Here is a 19062-nt window from a genome sequence, read left to right as displayed (position 1 = left end):
ATTTCTGTCAGCGATACCTTTCAGGAGTCAAAGATGCTGCACTATGGTTTGTCCCCTTCATTCTTCAAAGTCGCTACTTCTGCTACCAAAACTGAGATGTTAGGCACTTTTCACCACCAGGCTGAAGCCATCTATTCACAGCAGTGTCTACTAGGCAGCTACGTAACTGCAGTCTATGTGATAAAGCCAGGTGTCAGGAAGAATGCAGTTCACTCCGTGGTCACCACCCCAGACCTCAACATGCAGGTAAGCTGAGGAAAACTTTTATTTCATTTTAAGTGAAGTAGTGGCTATGGTGCTTTCCACAGCAGCGAGCTCTGCCTGGAGACCCACCTCCTCCCCACCACCTCAGGGAGCTCTAATCTCATGGGGAATCTGGTGTAAAGTTACCTTCTAATAATTAATGTTCTGACATCAAAGTCAGCATGCAGCTGTCTGTAAGCCATCTTTAGCCCAAGAAACGAAGGGACGCCGGCACAGATTTTATCCAGCCTCTCTTCAGCTTCAAAAACCACACACAGGCAAAGCATTAATGGGAAGATTCTTTTACAAAAATGGACCTTTGATGTTTAAAAATAATTTGTTTTGTTTTGGGTTTTTTCCTCAGGACTGAAAAGGGACAAAAAGCAGATGCCATGTGGCTAGCCCTGCTCTGCTGTTGCTGCTGAGAGCAAGGAGAGCGGAGGATGGCAGGAATGGAGGAGGGAACAAAATGTAATCAATCAGCAGCAAAAGCACCAGAGATCAAAGGGCTTGAAAGCAGCCGTCAAAATCACATGCTGTTTAACACAAGGGCTGACCCCCCCACAACGAAATCTGCAGCTGCTTCCAAAGCTGCTCTCAAACTGGAAGGGAGGCTGGCTCCAGAAGTGCCTCTGAGTGGTTTGAACTGGACTGCAATTCTGAGAAAGATGCCGCACCATAAGAGTCCCCAGACCACCACTGCTCAGCTCTGTGCCCAACAGCACAGCTTCACATTAAGCTGTAGCCAATAAAATGATAAAACCAGTTCTGTCTCTCCAGCCAGCACACGGAGAAGTGCAAACAGGACTGGTGAAGAATACCACCACAAGCCCTCACACTTGCTTCCTTCCTTCTTTTTCAAACCAAATTGAAAACTCCTCCTATTCCAAATCCTCATAGGTGAGAGTGTGATTGATACAACACGTTAGGCTGGACAAATCACCAAGCTTACTGTTTAGTTCTCCATGCTCAGGGTCTGTTCCAAAAGGTTAAATAACACTGATTACATGGACCCAAACATGTTTATAATATAACAAAATATTCACCACTGGGTTGGCAAGGTCTCTTTCTGCTATGTTTGCAACTGCTCCAGAGTCCTTCCAGGGTCTGGCTTCTGCTCCTAAACAATTCAGAAACTCATCAAGAACGGACTGCAACCACAAAGAAGTCAACCAAGACAGAACCTCTACATCAATGTGGAAGCATACCCATAGTCTTGCTAAATTCCTCCTGAATTGAGCTCCCTTTGAATCTCATCAGGCATCCTTTCTTTCTACTACACAGCTAGATCAGAACCAGTGATAAACACAAAACCCCAACTTCAGGAGGTACTAAAGAGTGGGAAGCAATGAAGGGGAGCTCTGATCTTTTCTTTCCATACACAAAGTATATTTACCATCATTCACAGGCCATCTTATGATGGTGTCACAGCACTCTTGAGCCATCAGTTCTGGTATCTCTACACGGGCTAAAGCATTTTTAATTTTAACCAATACAGTCTGACTTCAGAAACGTCAACAATCGTGACAGATGTTCAATTTGTCTTTCTGGGAAAAGGGTTAGAGAGAGGTAGACTTTCTTTAAGAAGCAGGATATTTTAAGAGCAAGACAGAAAATACTTCTATATGCAAGCAGAAATAACAGAAGAAAAAGGATGGACGGTTTCTGCTTCATCTGCAATACTAAGAAAATTAAGACTCACAGAAGGGATGGGACTATACTGAAAGGAAGAGGTCCAGACCTGTTTTGTTTTGGGGTGGTTGGTTGGTTTTTTTTCAAATATCAAACTCTTGGCAAGGAAGATGCAACTGTAGCTGAAAAACTGCTTTCCTTGATCTATACCCCATGCATTCTACCACCCATGCCACCAAAAGAGTTAAACTGCAAATCAGAGTGGGCACAGGCAGAAGGAACTCTGAGGAAGCAGATGTCAACTACCACTAGCATGGGACACTGCTTTTACAATAGCTCTACTATGGAGTTCCACATTCCACAGAAAGGCTAAGATAAGAAATCCGAGCATACCTTATAACCTAAGAGTTAAAAATTCTGACAGTCTTCTCAGATCTTGGAAGCCATAAGATCAAGTTGCAACAAACCTATTAAGACTGCTTCTGCTCCTATGACAATCCTACAACAAGCTAGCAAAGTTATCCCTTTCCATATGTAAAGCTCTACCAAGCTTATACCTTCTGTTTGATCTGGGAGAGAAGTCAGTCACAAGAAGCAGTAAACACCTTCAGAGTATTATAAAACACGTCTGACCAAACTCTGCTCATCTTTAGCAAAACTACACAGCAGACAGCAATTTTTAGGAGAAGGACAAGTACCCAGGGCTTAGGTGACAAAACGGGCATCTGTTAATAATGAAAGTTGCATGGAATTTGAGGCACAGAGGTTGAGGCTCTTCTGGACTGTGCTTTCAATGCAGTTGTGTTGCCTCCACTAGCACCATTCATCAAGGATACCAAGATTCAAAGCTTTGCTCGCCTCTGGACAGCAAATTCTGATTCCCGTCCTTCATATTTCCTATAGTAAACTGTTCAAAACACAGTACTTCATAACTGAACTCTTGGCAGTACTGTATGTCACCAAGGCACCCAACCCTATATTATGGGGGAAAAAAAAAAAAAGTCTTAAATATGGAAATATCTTTCTCCTTGTAGGAGCTCAGCATCAGTCAAGGCATGATAAAAAAAAAAAAAAAAGTCTTCATTGCAAACAATTTTTCCCTTACCTGTACTTGCTCCTTTTGCAGTTCTTGGCTGTTCTTAGACTTCTTTGGCTTAGAAGGGCCTCCAGGGCTGGAAAAAATTGTTGGCAGCTTTGAAGATGGCATATCTAACCCAAAAGATGGTGCAGCTACGGAAGAGTCCCCCAGATGCTGTCCATCTCCAGAAAAAGGGACAAATGGGGTAGACTCAGGCTCTGAGGAAGGCCGCAGCTCCTCCAAGCTGGCATCAGATTCTCTAATCGTGTCTTGCTTGTCTATGCAGCTGTTTAAAGACATGGCCACATCCCTGTGGTCCAAGTCCTTTGGGAATGTGTTTGCTTGAGGTACGGGCACATCCACTGCTCCTTCAGTAGAGCCTGGCCTTGCTGGCAGCTCATTACACTGCACCATGGCACCCACAGCTTCCTCCTGACCAGATGAACTGCATTTCTTCATGACAACTCTTAAAGACGACACCAAAAGGAATAAAAATAAAATCATTCATCCTAACAGTACTGCCCTCCCCATTCTCAACGTGACCATGACACAAGACGACAGCTAGACTCAAATATATCCCTAATTTAATTATCTGCTTCTTCCAGACACTCCCGAAGAACAAGCTCCAGTTGCTCTGAAGCTAGGGGTGGGGGGTCAGGGGCTTGTGCAAAAAAATACTGAACAGGAACTACCCGCTCCACAGGAAGAAAACTGCCTTGCAGGAAAAAACAGCAGTCAGTTGTAAAGCACAGCCCCTAATCACTCCTGCCTTCTGTATATACTGCAAAGAACTGGCTAGAAGATCACAGAAAGGCTGTCATTGTCCCCCACCTCACCCACCCAAACAGTCAGCAGGAGGCACTGCAGGGATTGGGAGTTCAACATCCGAAATCCAAAGCAAGAAAGATTGAAGTGGTAGATGATCATCCTCTCAGATTTTTAATTGTCTGTTTCACTCACAGGGGGAGAAAGAAGAAAGAGGAGAAGAAAAGATGGGGGAAAAAGAAAAGAGGAGGGGGGGGCCAAGAAGAAAAAGAAAAGGAGCAAGGGGGCAATAGAAAAGGGGGGGGGGCAAGAGAAAAGACAAAAGGAGGGGGAAACAAAGAAGCCCCTTTAATGTACACATGACCAGTCAGTGCCAGCATCTGCAGCTGTGGGAAGCACATCTGGGCAGCAGTTTCAGATAAACAGGCAAATGCAATAATTACTGAGTGCCACGATGTTTGTGTTTTTGAACTTTTTTCATGCCTTTTTTTTTTGTTGTTGGTATTTGAAACAAAACAAATTCACCACCAGAGTGGAAAGGAAAAATAAACGAGTTCCAACTTTGCTCCTCCCAACCTGATGATGGCACTGCCTCCAGTCAGGCCAAGTGACTTCAGTGTTGTCTTCTCTAGGGCATCTCTTCCCGATATCTGAAACGAAAACAGAGGAAAGTAATTATGACAATTGCCTTCCTTGGAGAGGATTTAAAGTGCTCTTTCTAGAAAGAAGCCTGTTAAAAAAACAGACCACACAACACCACAAACAGCTGAAAACACACTCCACAGTTGGAAATGAGACCTGAGTCCATCTGTATTCACCTGTACTGCTTTACCAAATTGACCGCTTACCGAATGATCTCAAGGGAACATGCTGTACATGTATTTCCATCCCATACACACATCCAAATCAAATCCAACCTCAGCAAAGCATTATTTTTATGTCAGAAGTTAAATCACAGGCAACATCTCAGAGCTGAAAGATGGCTGATTTTATTACATACACCTCCCATCTGCTTGTAATGACCCATTCCAGAATAAAGATGATCTGTCCACAGAGGTCAGTGGAAAGTGAACGGGACAGCTAGGGAGAGCAAATTCCATAATACGCACATACAAAATATCAGACAAAACATTAATAGCGAAAGATCAAAACAGAGAGAAAAGCAAATATTTATTAAAATGAAACCACTGTTTTGACTCAAGCTTTAAAAGAAGTTGGAAAGAAAAACACAAACAGGTCATTGAGCTCATTTTATGGGCTCAGAGGTCTAAACGGCCCAGGGTTATGTTCCAAGAGAGCTTTTTTCCATACAGACACGTCATGCTTTGAAAAGACCAACATTTTTCTACTTCCCTTCTCAAGAAAGTTCAAAAGAAACACTTTCCAGGTTGGAAAGCAGAGCTGAGTTTCTTATTTTTTAGGGACAGAGGAGAAGAGACAGTTAAGACGACTTTGCTAACTTACCTCATCTCGCATGTAAATACAGACTGGAGAGAATTCACCATGCTGTTCCATAAACTCCCTGCAATAAAGAGCAAAATACTGCAGCATCTGTAGAACAGCCTACCCCCTCCAAAACCAATGTAGAGCAACAGGAAGAAGCAAAATTAGCTAGCTACACTGTCCTCCATATTCCTCCAGTAACAATCATTACACAGTTCACAGAACTGGTATTAAGACATTAGGTAAAGAATTTGCTCTAATGCATTCACTGTTCCTTAAGCACAGACCTGAAAGTTTGAAAACAGAGGAGAAATAATTAAAGTTAATTCTGAAATTAGTTGATCTTACTAGATACATTTGACCACATCATTATTCATGTGCTCAGTACCTGATCCGGAACATGATTTAGTAACACTTGGTCTTTTTAATCCCTTATCTAAATTAGTTTATTACAGTTCAGACTGTACTTTCCTTGGGGACAGGTCAGTTTCTTTCCATGTATGGACAGCAACAAACACAACAAAATACTGCTCTAAAGCAAATAATCTGAGGACAAAGAAACTGCCTGCCTTAGTATCAGACATATTAAAAAAGAGGGGAAAAAATAAACAGCAGAAACTCTCAGATTCTGGAGACCAGGGACTAAAAGCCAAAGGAAAGGAAAGGCTGCTGCAAACAAAGTGAAGATCAACCCACATCTAAGCATTACAGTGAGGCAGAGCATACATCAGCAATGACGCAAACTGCTGACTGTCCATCTGCAGAGGAAGACATAAGTGAAAGACTCTAGCACAGAGAAGGGGGAAAAAACAGTAAGATGCTACTCTTCCCATTTTCCTCTAGATAAACAACTCTTGTGGCATTCAAGTAATAGAGAAGCTTTATTACATACTCACTTGCTCAAACACAGAAAACAGGCATGGAAAAGACAATCACTGCCTGTCACAGCAAGTCTCGGTTCTCTTCCAACCAAGATCATGCCATTTCAAAAGAGAACACATATGGAAAAACCCTACCACAGGGTGTTCTTAATGGAAAAATAAAAACCAACCAAACAAACAAAAACAAGGACTAACTTTTAGCAAGCAAACCTCAGATGTCTGTAGAAAAGCAAAAAGCCTTAAAGAATTAACCAGTACCTTACACTGAAGCACTGAGATCAGTGAATTACATTCAACAGCAGAAGAAACTCTGTTTCATGTTGGTCTTCGCTTCAGCAGCCAAAGTGAAACGCAAACCAAAATCAGCTGAGAATGTGGTAAAACATGAGATTAAAGAGAAGAATAGTTTGCTTCTCCCAGCCAAGCACACCAATGGCAAAAGGTGATCAGGAGAACACTCTATCCTTAGACAGCGGTGGTTAGGAAAGATGACTGGCTGAAGACTCAAGCATTTTTTTCAAAAGTTTTAGATTCAAAGTTTCAGACTAATTTAGCAGGGGAAACTATAAAACAAAAGGTGAGAAAGTTGCCCCAGAATACTGCCTATCAATACAGTGAGAACTGATGAAATTTATCCTTCTTTGTGACACTCCGGTAGCTCTTGTTAGCGTGTTCTGTCCTGAGCTCTCTGTCACTGCAGTTGCACACCAGGACATCCCTTGGTAAGGAGCTGAATATACCATCTGTGCTGCAACAGCTGTTTTATCTTCAAAAGCAAAACAGCTTAAATTCTTCCTCATGGTAAACTCCCTTGATCTTCATGCTCTCTGGAGTCCAGTCTTGATGGGGCAGTAATGGCTTTCCCCTTTGCCTCACCTCACCCAGAAACAATCACCCATCACCTGTTACTTGAAGAGAAGCCACCTCTCTGCAAATCAGCTAATCCAACCCACCTGAAGCCCAGTAAAGCAATACATGCTTGCTCATCTCCTGAGGCCTCTGACAGCAGAGGCTGAAGCAAGTCCTTGAAGTCAGCTTGTCATTTCAGGTACAATTACACTGGTGTTGGCTCCTGAACTCATGAGGAGCCTTGCAGATGACTGACTTACAGGGTTATGTGAACACTCGCGCTTAACTGCCTCTTCAGTCACCAGATTCTAGTCTCTGCAATGAACTTCACAGGAAAAAACAAAACCCACAGGACCCTGGCATACTGAAAAAAAATCCAGTATTTTTCACTGGAAAGTTTTGGAAAGATAGTTCTACTTCATTTATCTGCATTGTTTGTAACTCTGCAGTAGCAGTCAGCCACACATTCTCCTAAGCGTATTTGCAAAACATTCATCAACTTGGTCTCCAAGTGTCACAAAATTTAAGCAGGAACTCAAACTACTTACATCTAGTGCACCACTTACACCTATAGCTATCACTTGTACCTTCAGGAACCCATCCTTCATCTTGTGCTTTGATTTATGAGCGTCATCCCTGGGGGATGGAACAGGGAATGACTATGAGAAAAGGATGTCAGTGATCCAGGCTGGGTTCATTCTGACTTTTCCTGGAAAGGTGCTCAATGAATGGAGTTCCACTACTGAAAACATTCTGCTTTCAGCATCATGTAACTTAAACATAAGTATTTTGGGATGCAGAATTACCAGACACAAAGTTATCTCCAGGGTTTATGTAGAAAAAGATCCCTTAAGTAACAGTCAAAATCCATTCAGTCAACCAAGCACCTAATTCTGAAGTGACTATGTACGTTACCTAGTATGTCTCTGCTGTGGCCACACTAACTACTGCGGTTAGCAAGTCTTCTACTTCACAGCTGGAGCCCACAAATAGGCATGCAATAACCCAACCATTATGGAGAAGCCACCTTAAGGCAGGGATAACATTTTCTCTTTAGATAAGAAGGAAAGAAAATAACCCTTGACACTTTAGCAATCTGCTTGCACAGCAGAAGGGTCTGCATACCCAAATGCTTCTTACTACTTTCAACGCAGCAGTTCCAATAATCTTAAGTACCATCATAGCACTCAAAGTTACCTAACAACAACAGCTTTGCCAGGATTATCTTACGCAGTCTTTCTATTATGTCCAAAATAAGTCACAGAAGAGCAGCCTAGAAGAATATATATACAATCAATGTATTACATTTTTACATGAATCTGTTTAGCACAGCACAAAGTGACAAAACAAACTGAACAGGGAAGAAGTCAACCAGCCTACAGAGTAGAAAATGAAGGGGAAGAGCCATTAAGTTCTGGGAAAATTCATCAAGCACATTTACCTTTAGAGTGAAAACTCAGCTCCAATGAACTGTAAGTGAAATAGCTAGAACCAGAAGTCACTCAGGATTGAGAGCACCACCTGGAAAATTATGATGCTTAATCCTTCAGTAATCCTCAAAAGCAAGACGCATCAAAGATTTCTAGCTAGAGGATGTGGGGGAGCAAACCTGTTAGGCACAGACCAGAACCAAGACTTCTGTCTGGTTTAATTGTAACAGTCTATCTCCCATCTTGATCAAAAGGTTAAAACCTAAGCCTTTCTAAATAAAGTACACAACAGCACGGTGATATGGGACAAGGTGAGTCACAATGAAACCAATGAAATCAAGAAGCTCCACTCAATAAGGTTAGCAAATCCAGAGTAACCTGTAAAACCAGTCCTGAGGGTCAGGGGTCTGGTTTGAGGAAGTCAGGGACTGAGAACTACTTCCAGACCAGCTGCAACAGATCACAAGGGGTTTGTAGTCCTGAGGTACCATTCTCTCAGAACGCTTCTCCAGCCACCACAACAAATCCCATTGTGCTGAAAGCAACAGGCATACCCAGAGCACTCAAATTATTACATTCAAGCTTCGTATTATGAAACACAGTTAACTTTCTAACTCAAGATGAGCAACCAAAACAACACTAGATAAATAGTTTGCCACTATTTGTGTTTCTGCAATTAGTTATTATCTCTCAAGGACAGAAAGCCATGCACAATGCTCTGCAGGAATCAAGAAATTAAGTTCCTAATATAGAATGAGCATAATTTTGTGATTCAAGGCCCAGGCCCTGACCTCCCTCACTCCTTTTGCATCATTAACCGAGTAAGCTCTAAAGGCCAATGCTTGATGAGGAAAGGCAGAAAAAAAAATTCTTGTCTCTTGACTGGAAGATCGGAAAAAAAAGCACCTAAGAGACTACCCTTAGCACACCACAGCAGGCTACGTGCACTCAGACTCTTCCAGACAATCCAGGGGAACTAGTCATCCCTACCTTGTTGTCAATGGTTTTTGCTTCCACTCAGGATCAGCTATATCCCTACAGAAATCCTGAACAGAAGTGCACAGAAGATAAAGGACTGCTGAGACATGGAGAAAACAGCCCAGAATCATAGAAAAGGCAGACGAAACAGCCCAGAAGAATAAAAAGCTTGAACCTCAAGCTGACTGCCTATCAGGAAAGGTGGATGGCCACCATTTAGGAGGAGAGAAACCAAAGCACAATGGAACACATACCCATAAGAGAGGAAATCAATTTGACTTACACAACCCAGTTTCATTCACCTTTTCAAAACTGCTTTCCACTTCAAACCAAGCAACTCTTTGGATTGAAGAGTCTTCTAAAAATGTATGGAAAATATCTGAATTTAATGAATGATACCACAAAAGCAGCAGAGTCACAGTCATTGTCAAAATTGTCTTCAAGTGTCCAAACTACAATCACTTCTATGTAAAACAGTCTACAAAGCTGCCAGACAGGCAAGAGTGGGAGACAGAACAGTAACAGTTCTCCCAGGCCTCATGCTAAAAGGGTATACGATGCTTGTGCCCTCAGCCAGTCTCTGCAGAACAGACTCCAAGCAAAGATCCCCCAGAGACTTATTTTTGTATAACTCTTGGAAGCCAGCAGGCTCCTCCTCCAGCTGCTGTTAATCCGTTACATGCATTCACTGAGGCAAGCACACACATCAAACAAACTGTCATTTCTTTGATGTGCTGTTCTTCAGAAGGGGAACGGCAAGCAGATTAGATTCCTTCATGTAGTGATCTGACAGGGCCTGTAAACATCTTGTGCAAGGACTGCCTCACGCTGAGAGGAGGAGCAGCCTTTCAATAGCTTCCAGGCTTCTTTAGACCCAATTAGCCAAGATGGACGCTGGAAACCCAGGGGAAATTCCAGTGGATTTAGAATACTTCCCCTCACGCACTTAGAGCAGCTGAGCATTCCAGGAAAACATCTCCAGTTGGAAAGTCAAAGGAAGGATTCAGCAAAAGTCAACAACTAGCCAACTAGTTAGTCAACTGAGTCAATACACACCAAAAAGCAGCATAGCCCATGAAATCTATATGGACGGCTATAGGTCCAGCTTGTTTTGTAAGTCACACAGCCTCTTTGCTGCTTGTTGAACTTCATCAAAAGTTTGCAAAGTCCATCTAAACATCTGAGCTCAGCTTCCAGAGGGCAGAACAGCTGTGCCTTATGAACTGAGTTAACAATGCTTAGCACACTGTAGCAGTCAGAAGCTTAAAAAGAGCAGCATGTACATTAACTATTAGTATTACTGTGACCTGTAACAAATAAAACCACTCCAAATGAGAAATATATAAAAAGCTCAAAATTTAAACCGAAGAACTAACTATCTAATGTGTGAGAAAGCCACACAAAGTCTACGTGTCACTATCCATAATTGCCACCCCCACCAGTCTAGCCATTCCCAAACTGCAACAGGCACTCTTCTCCTCCCAGAGGGCACTAAGAATATAGTAAGGTATGAGAGGGGCCCTAAAACACCTAGGAAAATTATACCTGAATTTTCCTGCCTACCTCTTTCCTCTATCAAAAGAACAATAATTATTTTCTCTCTAACATTTTACATGAAGACTGTCCCTTTGGACTTCAGGGTAAATGCCACAGTGTAGACCTTGTCCCTGGACCACTGAAGATGAAGATGATAAGTAAGACTCATTCCTATAGCTTTAGAGTTACTACACTACCTCAAGCATTTCCTCAAGCTATGGTTTGATGACACAACATGTTGAGTAGAAAAACTGACATACGCCATTCCTACCCATCCACGGCTTCCTTTTTTGGATCCTTGTTTCTAGACATGCTACACTTCTTGTCGTAACTGCCTATGAGAGACAACCCTTAACTGGGCTAGGAAACCTATCTACCTGAAAGATAACCTAGAGAAAATACTATTTTTCAGTTGAATCAACTACTTAAGCCAATTCCCCACAAAGCTGCATAGAAAGTAGGAGGGGAGTTAGACAGGAGGGCAGGAAGTGAGCATGAACTCTTCAATCCCCTACTGTAACATGGAAGATGCCCCCAATCCAGATTTGCTCCCTGGGGCCAACATTAGTCACTCCTTTGATCTTGCTATGGGCCAGTCAGGGAGCGAAGCCAGCAGAAAACTAACAGCACATCATTGGGAGGCTGGAAGACTTAGTTCCTTCACCCTGGAAACAGCTCCAGAGCAACTCCAGTCACACAGTTCAACTGTGCAACCCTGACTTAATGAGATAACAGCCAACTCAACCCCAGAACCATGCTGCTTAAGCTATTTCAGTTGCAGAGAGGAACAAGCAACTTTAAACTTCAGTTAAAATAATTTATACTGGTACACATTAGTCTAGTACTAACACAGACCCATAACCAGTACAGTCCATCATTTTGCATTCTATAACTGTACCCTAAAAGGTTAAGCTTGTCTGAATGCTACTGCACCATCACCCTTACTACTGACTACTCATTTCACAGCTTTTCTAGTACCACAGCCTTGGAGACTTCAAAAGTTTTGACACAGAAAGCTACTGTCTCCTTAGATGAGTATTTAATTGGTTTGAGAAATTAACAACAGTTCCTATTTGCACAATACCTTGCACAGCATCTGTACAGATGAGCAAGAGATTCAAATGTGACACAGGAACTAGCAGAAGGTGAGGAATGTAAAAGAAAGAACAAGCTAGAAATATAGGATCTGAAAAAAAATTATCAAGAGAAAGGTAAAGACAACGACAATAGAAAAAATGAAATTTAGAAATTTGTTCAGAACTGAACGGCTGTCACAGCTTTAAGGCTTCATCTTTTAAGCTATGACAAAAAAGCACTGTCTTTGGAGAAAAGTTTATTAGTTTGACATTTCAAAACAATATAGTATTTTTAAGTCAAAACTAAACACAAAAGTAAGCACTGAACGTAGATTAAAATAATAAGATTTCTAACCCATATATATTCAATGAATGTAGGACCAGAAATTCCTCCACTTAAACAGGATCTAATCAGTCTTTTCAAGATTCCACACTGGAGCTCTCAGCAGGCTAGATTTCCTTGAAGAACTTGCACAACAGCAAGCCTCCCAACCAACAGCAACTTGCTTAAGAACGAACCCTCTCCACCACATGGAACCACAGCACAGAAATACTGGTGATCAAGATAATCTAGGCTACCATCTCAACTCTGGCCGTAACTTGACTTCAAACAAGTCTGTGTAAAAGACAGGTGCAGTAATATATCCAACTATAGTTTCTTCCTAGCCTTAAAAGTTTGTTATCAATTTATGCCCTGAACCAGGAGTGCTACCCCGGGATTAAAAAATAACAATGAAAACTACAGTATCTGAAAGAGCAAGAAAAAGGCAAACATCTGTGTTGTAAAGGAAAAGACAGTGTCAAATAAATGCAAATTCTACAAATCTGCAGGATTTAATTGGATCACCAATTAATTAATTACAATACAATTAAATTACAATTAAATTAGTAACAACAACTTATTACTGTCATGTAGAGATCCACCCAAACAAGTATTTTTTCACTGCATTGCTCACCTGATCTTCGCAAAATGGTCAAGAAGTTCCCACAAGGTCTTTTGACAGAGAAAGGTGTCCTGTAAACGGGAACCATCATCTAATTGTAAGGCAATCCGAACCTATAGGAAAAATACACTGATTTAGTCTGAGAATTACATGAAAACTCTTTTTTTCTTCACAACTTCTTTTAATCTTTCAATGGTCTCTAGAACTTGCTATCCAAAAAAACATTACTTCCTTCTAAACACTTGCTGCAAATTATTACATTAGTCAAAAATGCAGAGGGGTATTCAAATTATTATTTTAGAAGTAAATATTTAGAATAGTTCTATTCTGCTGTGATTGTGAGTATTATATATGAGGATCTTTGTAGAGACTGTGTCAAAGGCCTTACTGAAGTCCAGGTAGACAATATCCACTGCTCTCTGCTTACCTACCAGGACAGCCATTTTATCATAGAAGCTTATCAATTTCGTCAAGCACAATCTCCCCCTTGATGAATCCATGTTGGCTACTTCTGACAATTTTCCTGTTGTTCATGTGCCTGGAAACGGTTCCCAGGATTAGCTGTTCCATTACCTTCCCAGGCATTGAGGTGAGACTGACCCACCTGCAGTTCCCAGTGTCATCCTCCTTGAAGACAGGAGTGACATTTGCTTTCCTCCTGTCTTCAGGCATTTCTCCCATTTGCCATGATTGATCAACAACTATCAAGAGTAGCCTTGCAGTGACATCTGCCAGCTCCCTCATCACTCATGGGTGCATCCATGAGGGCCCATGGACTTACATATGTCCAGTTTGCTCACATACTCCCTGACATGATCCTCTTCCACCAAGGGTACATCTTCCTTGCTTTAGCCTTTCTCTCTGGGACCTGGGATTCCCAAAAGCCAGTTTTGCTAGTAAAGACTGAGGTAAAGGTGGCATTCAGCCTTTTCCATGTCCTGTGTAACCAAGTCCCCTGCCTTGTTGAGCAACAAGTTCACATTTTCCCTAGTCTTCCTTTTGCTGCCTAGACCTTCTTGTTGTCTTTGATGTCCCTGGCCAGATTCAATTCCAGTTGGGCTTAAGCTTTCCTCACTTCATCCTTGGATGTTTGAACAAGGTTTCTCTAATCCTCCCAGGTTACCATCCTTGCTTTTACCCTCTGTATGCTTCCTTTTTGTGTCCGAGTTTGGCCAGGAGCTCCTTGTTCATCCATGCAGGCATTCTGGCATTTCTGCCCAACTTCCCCTTCACAGGAATGGACCGCTCCTGAGTGTGCAGGAGGTGATCCTTGAATATTAACCAGCTTTCTTGAGCCCTGCTTCCCTGCCATATCCTGAACTGAAACATACTCAGAAAAAAGCCAGTGCTAATGTCCCAAGTAACATGTTATCACAAGCAATCGAGATGTTCCGTTTCACACTAGCTGAAACTTTACAGTAAGGGTCTTTGCAGCTATATAAAATGAATTCAAATAACCCAGACAGGATTGATGCAGCTGCATAAACTAAAACACCAACACAGAGCTCTGTCTACGTAAGCATCAATTTACAGAACTTCCCTGGGGCAGAACAAACAGCATACTTGCACATCAACACAGAGAAACAACAAACACAATCCAAATCTATCTGTGAGTTACTAAAGACCTAACCAACTGTCATCAGTCCAAAGAGACTACATGTGTAACTTGCAACTCTCTAATCCTTCCTAGCCACCAAATTCTGACATACAATTTAAGAGAGAATCAATCAAAAATCTCAAAAATAATTCCAGATGTTCTGTTATCAAGTTCTTAAACACCTGCAGAAAAGGGCAAAGGACAGCTAGCTGACTATTCTAATAGTCCTTTTCCAACTTGGAATACAAATGTTCACATTCATTAGCAGGTGCTCATGTAGATCCTACATGTTCTTCAGAGAACTGCTCCCCCCCTCCCTCCCCCCCCAAAAAAAAAATTTTAAATCCAAGGCATTTCTAAAATGAACATATGCTGAAGATGGTCCTGAAGAACTTCAAAATCCTGATGGTCCCAAGGGAAAAATCTAGTAGCTGCCCAAGAGATCGAGAATGGCAGACCACTTCAGGTGTTATCTTTACCTTTTAGAGAATATGCAACCTTCTTTTTCAGTGTCTAACTCTTAAGTTTTCCCAATTAGCTTACCCATACAAAGAAAAGCTGAAAAAAAAAAAATCTCCATTAGATAGCATCTAGTATCTCTAGTCAACCGTGGTTTTCTGAAGCGCACAGAAATTGGCCTTAATCAAAAAGTCTGAGAAGGACATAAAGCTAGGACATCAACATGAAACTTGCTTTCACTCTGGATTTTTATGCATTCCTCCCAACAATCTCAGTGTACCCTTGATGCACATGTGAGCATGGTAGCAGGGAGAGAGAGAGAGAAAGAGAGAGAGAGAGAGATGGGGAAAAAAAGACACTACAATGAACTGTGATTTCCTTGGAGGAAGTGTTTGTCATCTGTCTCCACTCCGACGAGTCCTTGCAGGACTGCAAATTGTGATCTGCTGGAGACAAGAAATTTTCTACACAGAGGAAACAGTGGCATCATCAACAACCAGCCAACAGAACCAAGCCGTTTCATCACACCGCTAACACAGCCTCCTGGTTTCTCCTACACTGGAGACAAGCCTTAGATTATTCTCAGCTACAGCGGAGTGATGACAGCTGACATCACCATTCAATAAGAATCCAGCCCAGAAATTCAGACTACCAGTTGCATCAGTTTTTGGGCAACAGTTCAAAGCTAAGCATGTCACGAAAGTCCTATTCAGTCAATTAGAAAAGTCTTTGTAAAACTCCCAGGCTCTATATAAAATAATAGAGACACCAGTGCCAATTATCTTCTAAGTTTACAAACATATAAACCATAGGCTAACAACTTTAACACTAGAACTGTATTGATGGTACCCCTAGATCACCTGACATCACAAGGGGAATTTATTAAATATTTCACTGAAGACCTGTCTTACAGGAATCAATGACTTTTACATGTGAAAGCAAACCCAAAAGCATTCTATTTTTGAAGCATCAGATTCACTGAACAAACTTGTGATTTATTGAAACCCATGTTCTGTCTCTAGGGGTAGCTGCTGCCAACACACCCCAGGAAAGCACACCTACTTCCACGCATGTTATCTCAATAAAAGAGACAATTACAAAAGGCACAGAACCAAATTCATCCCAACATTACTGCAGCCAGCCTGTATGATTTAAATCTGCAACTGCTACTATATTAGAGCTTAATGCTAGCATCAGTTCTAGTCACAGTTACCCAGCTACTTTAAACCTCCTACAGTATTTGACACTAGTTCGCTGTGGCAGGGAATTCTTTTGGTCAGTTGTTGTGTACAAAGTATTTTCTTATACTGCCTATAAAATTCTTCCAAGTGAAATCTCTGCTCTCAGTTTATGGGACAGCAACTCCATTTAGCCTGCACTTTTCACAAGCATATTTGCTTTATCTTCTCAACTCTGTAAAATAGCAATGAGCACTCCAAGGGAAGCCTCACTTCTGTAGATTCTTCTGTTGAAATACAACTAAAATGGTAACAACTTAAAAAAACTAATGAAAGTTTCTTTTGTGATCTAAAGTAGCGATTCCATGTTATAACCCCTCCCCTACAGTGCAAGGTCCTTCTCACCCTTTCTGGTATGCCACATATTACCTTTGTGGCGAAAAAAACAAATCATCATCACTGGTTTCCTTCAGTACAATACCTCCCAAACTGGATGCAAATGTCAGATACCATTCTAATAGAAACGCTTCCCTTTGGAAGACAAACTCCATGCCATTACAACTTCTTTTAACTGAACATTTTAAGCAGGTGCTACCAGCTTGTGGTATTTTTTTAACTAAATACACCATTTGGAGCACAAACTTCCTTCTACCACAAAGTCAGAAAAAAATCATTAGTGCCAAAGCAAAGCACATGGAGGTTTTACAGGGAAAGAGATGGACATCAGTGACCCCCAAAACTATGTTGCACATCCACAGTGAACTAGAGCAGAGATTCCAAAACCTTCTCACGCTACAAAGTTTACTTTTCAATGTATAGACAAAGTTTCATTACCAGGCTACTTAAATAAGATCACACCTCATTTTTACCACATTAAATATTCACGCTCATTAACAGCTATGCACCATTTTTTAAATTATGCTTCCAGCTCTTATAATTACATGCATAAAAGATTTTTAAATCTCCTAAATGTGACAATAATTTCTACAGAACACTGCATCTGTAAGCCCTTTAGAAATTATACTACATAGGGACATGCAGCAACTGCTGAACACAGCACATGTCACAGAAAATTCTGAAGCTGGGCAAACAGCTTTGCTGTGAGCAGCAATGCTGGGAAAAAAGCAAAAGAGAATCCTCTTAAGAATTTGAGTTTTAGTCAAAATCCAGAGGCAGAAAACAGCAACTGAAATCAAAATTATGAAAGGGAACTGAGTTAGTAGCTCAACGGCTGAGCAGTCATCAGTGATATCTAACTTCTTATATGCTCATGACTACTACTTTTTCAGAAAGATCTGCCCGTTCTCCAGCATGCAGCTGGAACTCCACCATGGCACAGGCTGTAGGCAAAGACTTCGAGCTACCACGTTACCATGTACCATGAACACCTCAACCAATCTTTGGGTGGTTTTCTGCTCAAACATTGGCCAAGCCTAACCATGCTCTTGCTCATTAGATCTGACAAGATTGTATTCAGCACAACCAATACCTGAACAAATCAGGTCACACTGCGAAATGAACATACCGTGTTTCCAGTTCCCACTCTGTTACAGACTGGCACCATCTCCAGCTTGGCATTGTTGGGCAGTCTGGCAAATCTCCACTGTAAAGAGAGATCCAACACACTCCTCTGAAACCTGAAGAAGAACGGAGCCCATGAGGACACCGGGAACCATCCCATGCCATTCCCAGATACTTCAGGGACTGGCAACAACACAAAGTCCAGGTATTGAACAAAAGAATTCCCCACAGGCTGACTAGAGGCCACAGGGCTCTGATTCAACAACGCACAACTGGTAACGTAGAAAACAGTCACTGATAAAAATTGTGCCACATATCAAAAAAACCTGCAGTTCGTAGAGGTCACAGGTAGATACTAAAATATACGTTCCCCCTCGGGCCTTAGGAGGTAAACAGCGACCGAACGCATACCCAGACCTGGTGTTCACCACTAAATCAGAAGGTATTTTTCTTTACTGCCACTCAAACACCATCTTGACCACAACGCCGTGGCAGCCCCCGGCCCGAAGCGCAGCCCCGCAGGAGCGCGTGTGGGGACGGGCACCGGCCGCGGGAGCCGCTCGGGGCCGCGGCGCCTGTCCCAAGGCGAGCGGGCCGGGTCACGGGGCACTGGGAACCTCGTTTGCACAGAACACCTTTGCGGGGAGCCACCTGCGCCGAGCGCGGCCGCGGGCCCTCGCCCCCGGCAGGGCCGCCAGGAACCTCCCCGCGCGGCGGGCGGCCCGGCCACGGCTGAACGGCGGAGCTGCCCTGGGCGGCGCGCCGGGACCGCGGGCAGGCCGCGGGCAGCAGGCGCGCACGGCCCCGGGGAGACGTCGCGGCCGGGCCTGGCGGGTCCTCTGCCACCGGCGGCGCGGCCTGCGGGCGGGCCCGGGGCCGGTGGGGCAGAGAAGGCCCCGCGGTGAGACTCACTTCAGGCCGTACTCGCCGGGGCTGCCGCCCTGCTTCCTGCAGACCTCCTCGAGGATCTGCGGAAAGAACAGAGGCGTTATGGGCCGGCCCGCGGCCCTGCTGCCGCGCCGCCGGCCGCGGCCGCCCCCGCCCCGGACCCACCTGGAGCAGCACCGTGCCGGGCCCCACCCGCACCGTGACCCAGCGCCCGCTGGGAGCCAGCACCGACACCACGGCACCCCCCCCCACCCGCCGCCGCCGCCGCCGCCGCCGCCTCCGCCATCTTCCCGCCCGCCGCCGCCGCGCCGGCCCCCGCGCGGCCGGGGCGGAGCTAGGCCCCGGGCCGACCCCGCCCGCAGGCCGCGCCCCGCCCCGCCCCCACCCACCCCCCGCCACAGGGCGCACCGGAGCGGCGCGGCGGGCGGCTGCGGAGGTGGAGCGGCGCCGGCCAGTCCTGGCCTGCCGGGGCTGCGGCGGGACCTGCATGCCCGCGGCAGCCCGGCCTGCGCGTTTCGGCGGGCGCGAACGGGCCGTGTAGCAGCACCGGCGCTTGCGGGAGCG

General features: G+C 43.7%; 1 protein-coding gene across 2 annotated transcripts in view; it reads right to left on the bottom strand.

Moving 5' to 3' along the window:
* The window catches only part of ASPSCR1 (ASPSCR1 tether for SLC2A4, UBX domain containing), a 48821-nt gene extending 30042 nt beyond the window's left edge, over positions 1-18779 (bottom strand). The window contains exons 1-7 of one of the 2 annotated variants that reach the window (XM_040582296.1): positions 18664-18779; positions 18523-18578; positions 17615-17726; positions 12868-12968; positions 5183-5240; positions 4295-4368; positions 2981-3419 (exon numbers count right to left, since the gene is read on the bottom strand). In XM_040582296.1, coding sequence (XP_040438230.1) covers positions 2981-3419; positions 4295-4368; positions 5183-5240; positions 12868-12968; positions 17615-17653 — 711 coding nt within the window. In that variant the 5' untranslated portion in view covers positions 17654-17726; positions 18523-18578; positions 18664-18779. Of the gene's footprint in view, positions 1-2980; positions 3420-4294; positions 4369-5182; positions 5241-12867; positions 12969-17614; positions 17727-18522; positions 18579-18663 lie in introns of those variants that run through there. The other variant, XR_005826073.1, reaches the window with a different exon arrangement.
* Positions 18780-19062: the final 283 nt, after the last annotated feature.

This window comes from Falco naumanni, chromosome 1 (genome assembly GCF_017639655.2).
Source record: "Falco naumanni isolate bFalNau1 chromosome 1, bFalNau1.pat, whole genome shotgun sequence".
NCBI lineage: Eukaryota > Metazoa > Chordata > Aves > Falconiformes > Falconidae > Falco > Falco naumanni.
Note: the sequence above shows the minus strand (reverse complement) of the source record. Positions and strands in the feature narration are given on the sequence as shown.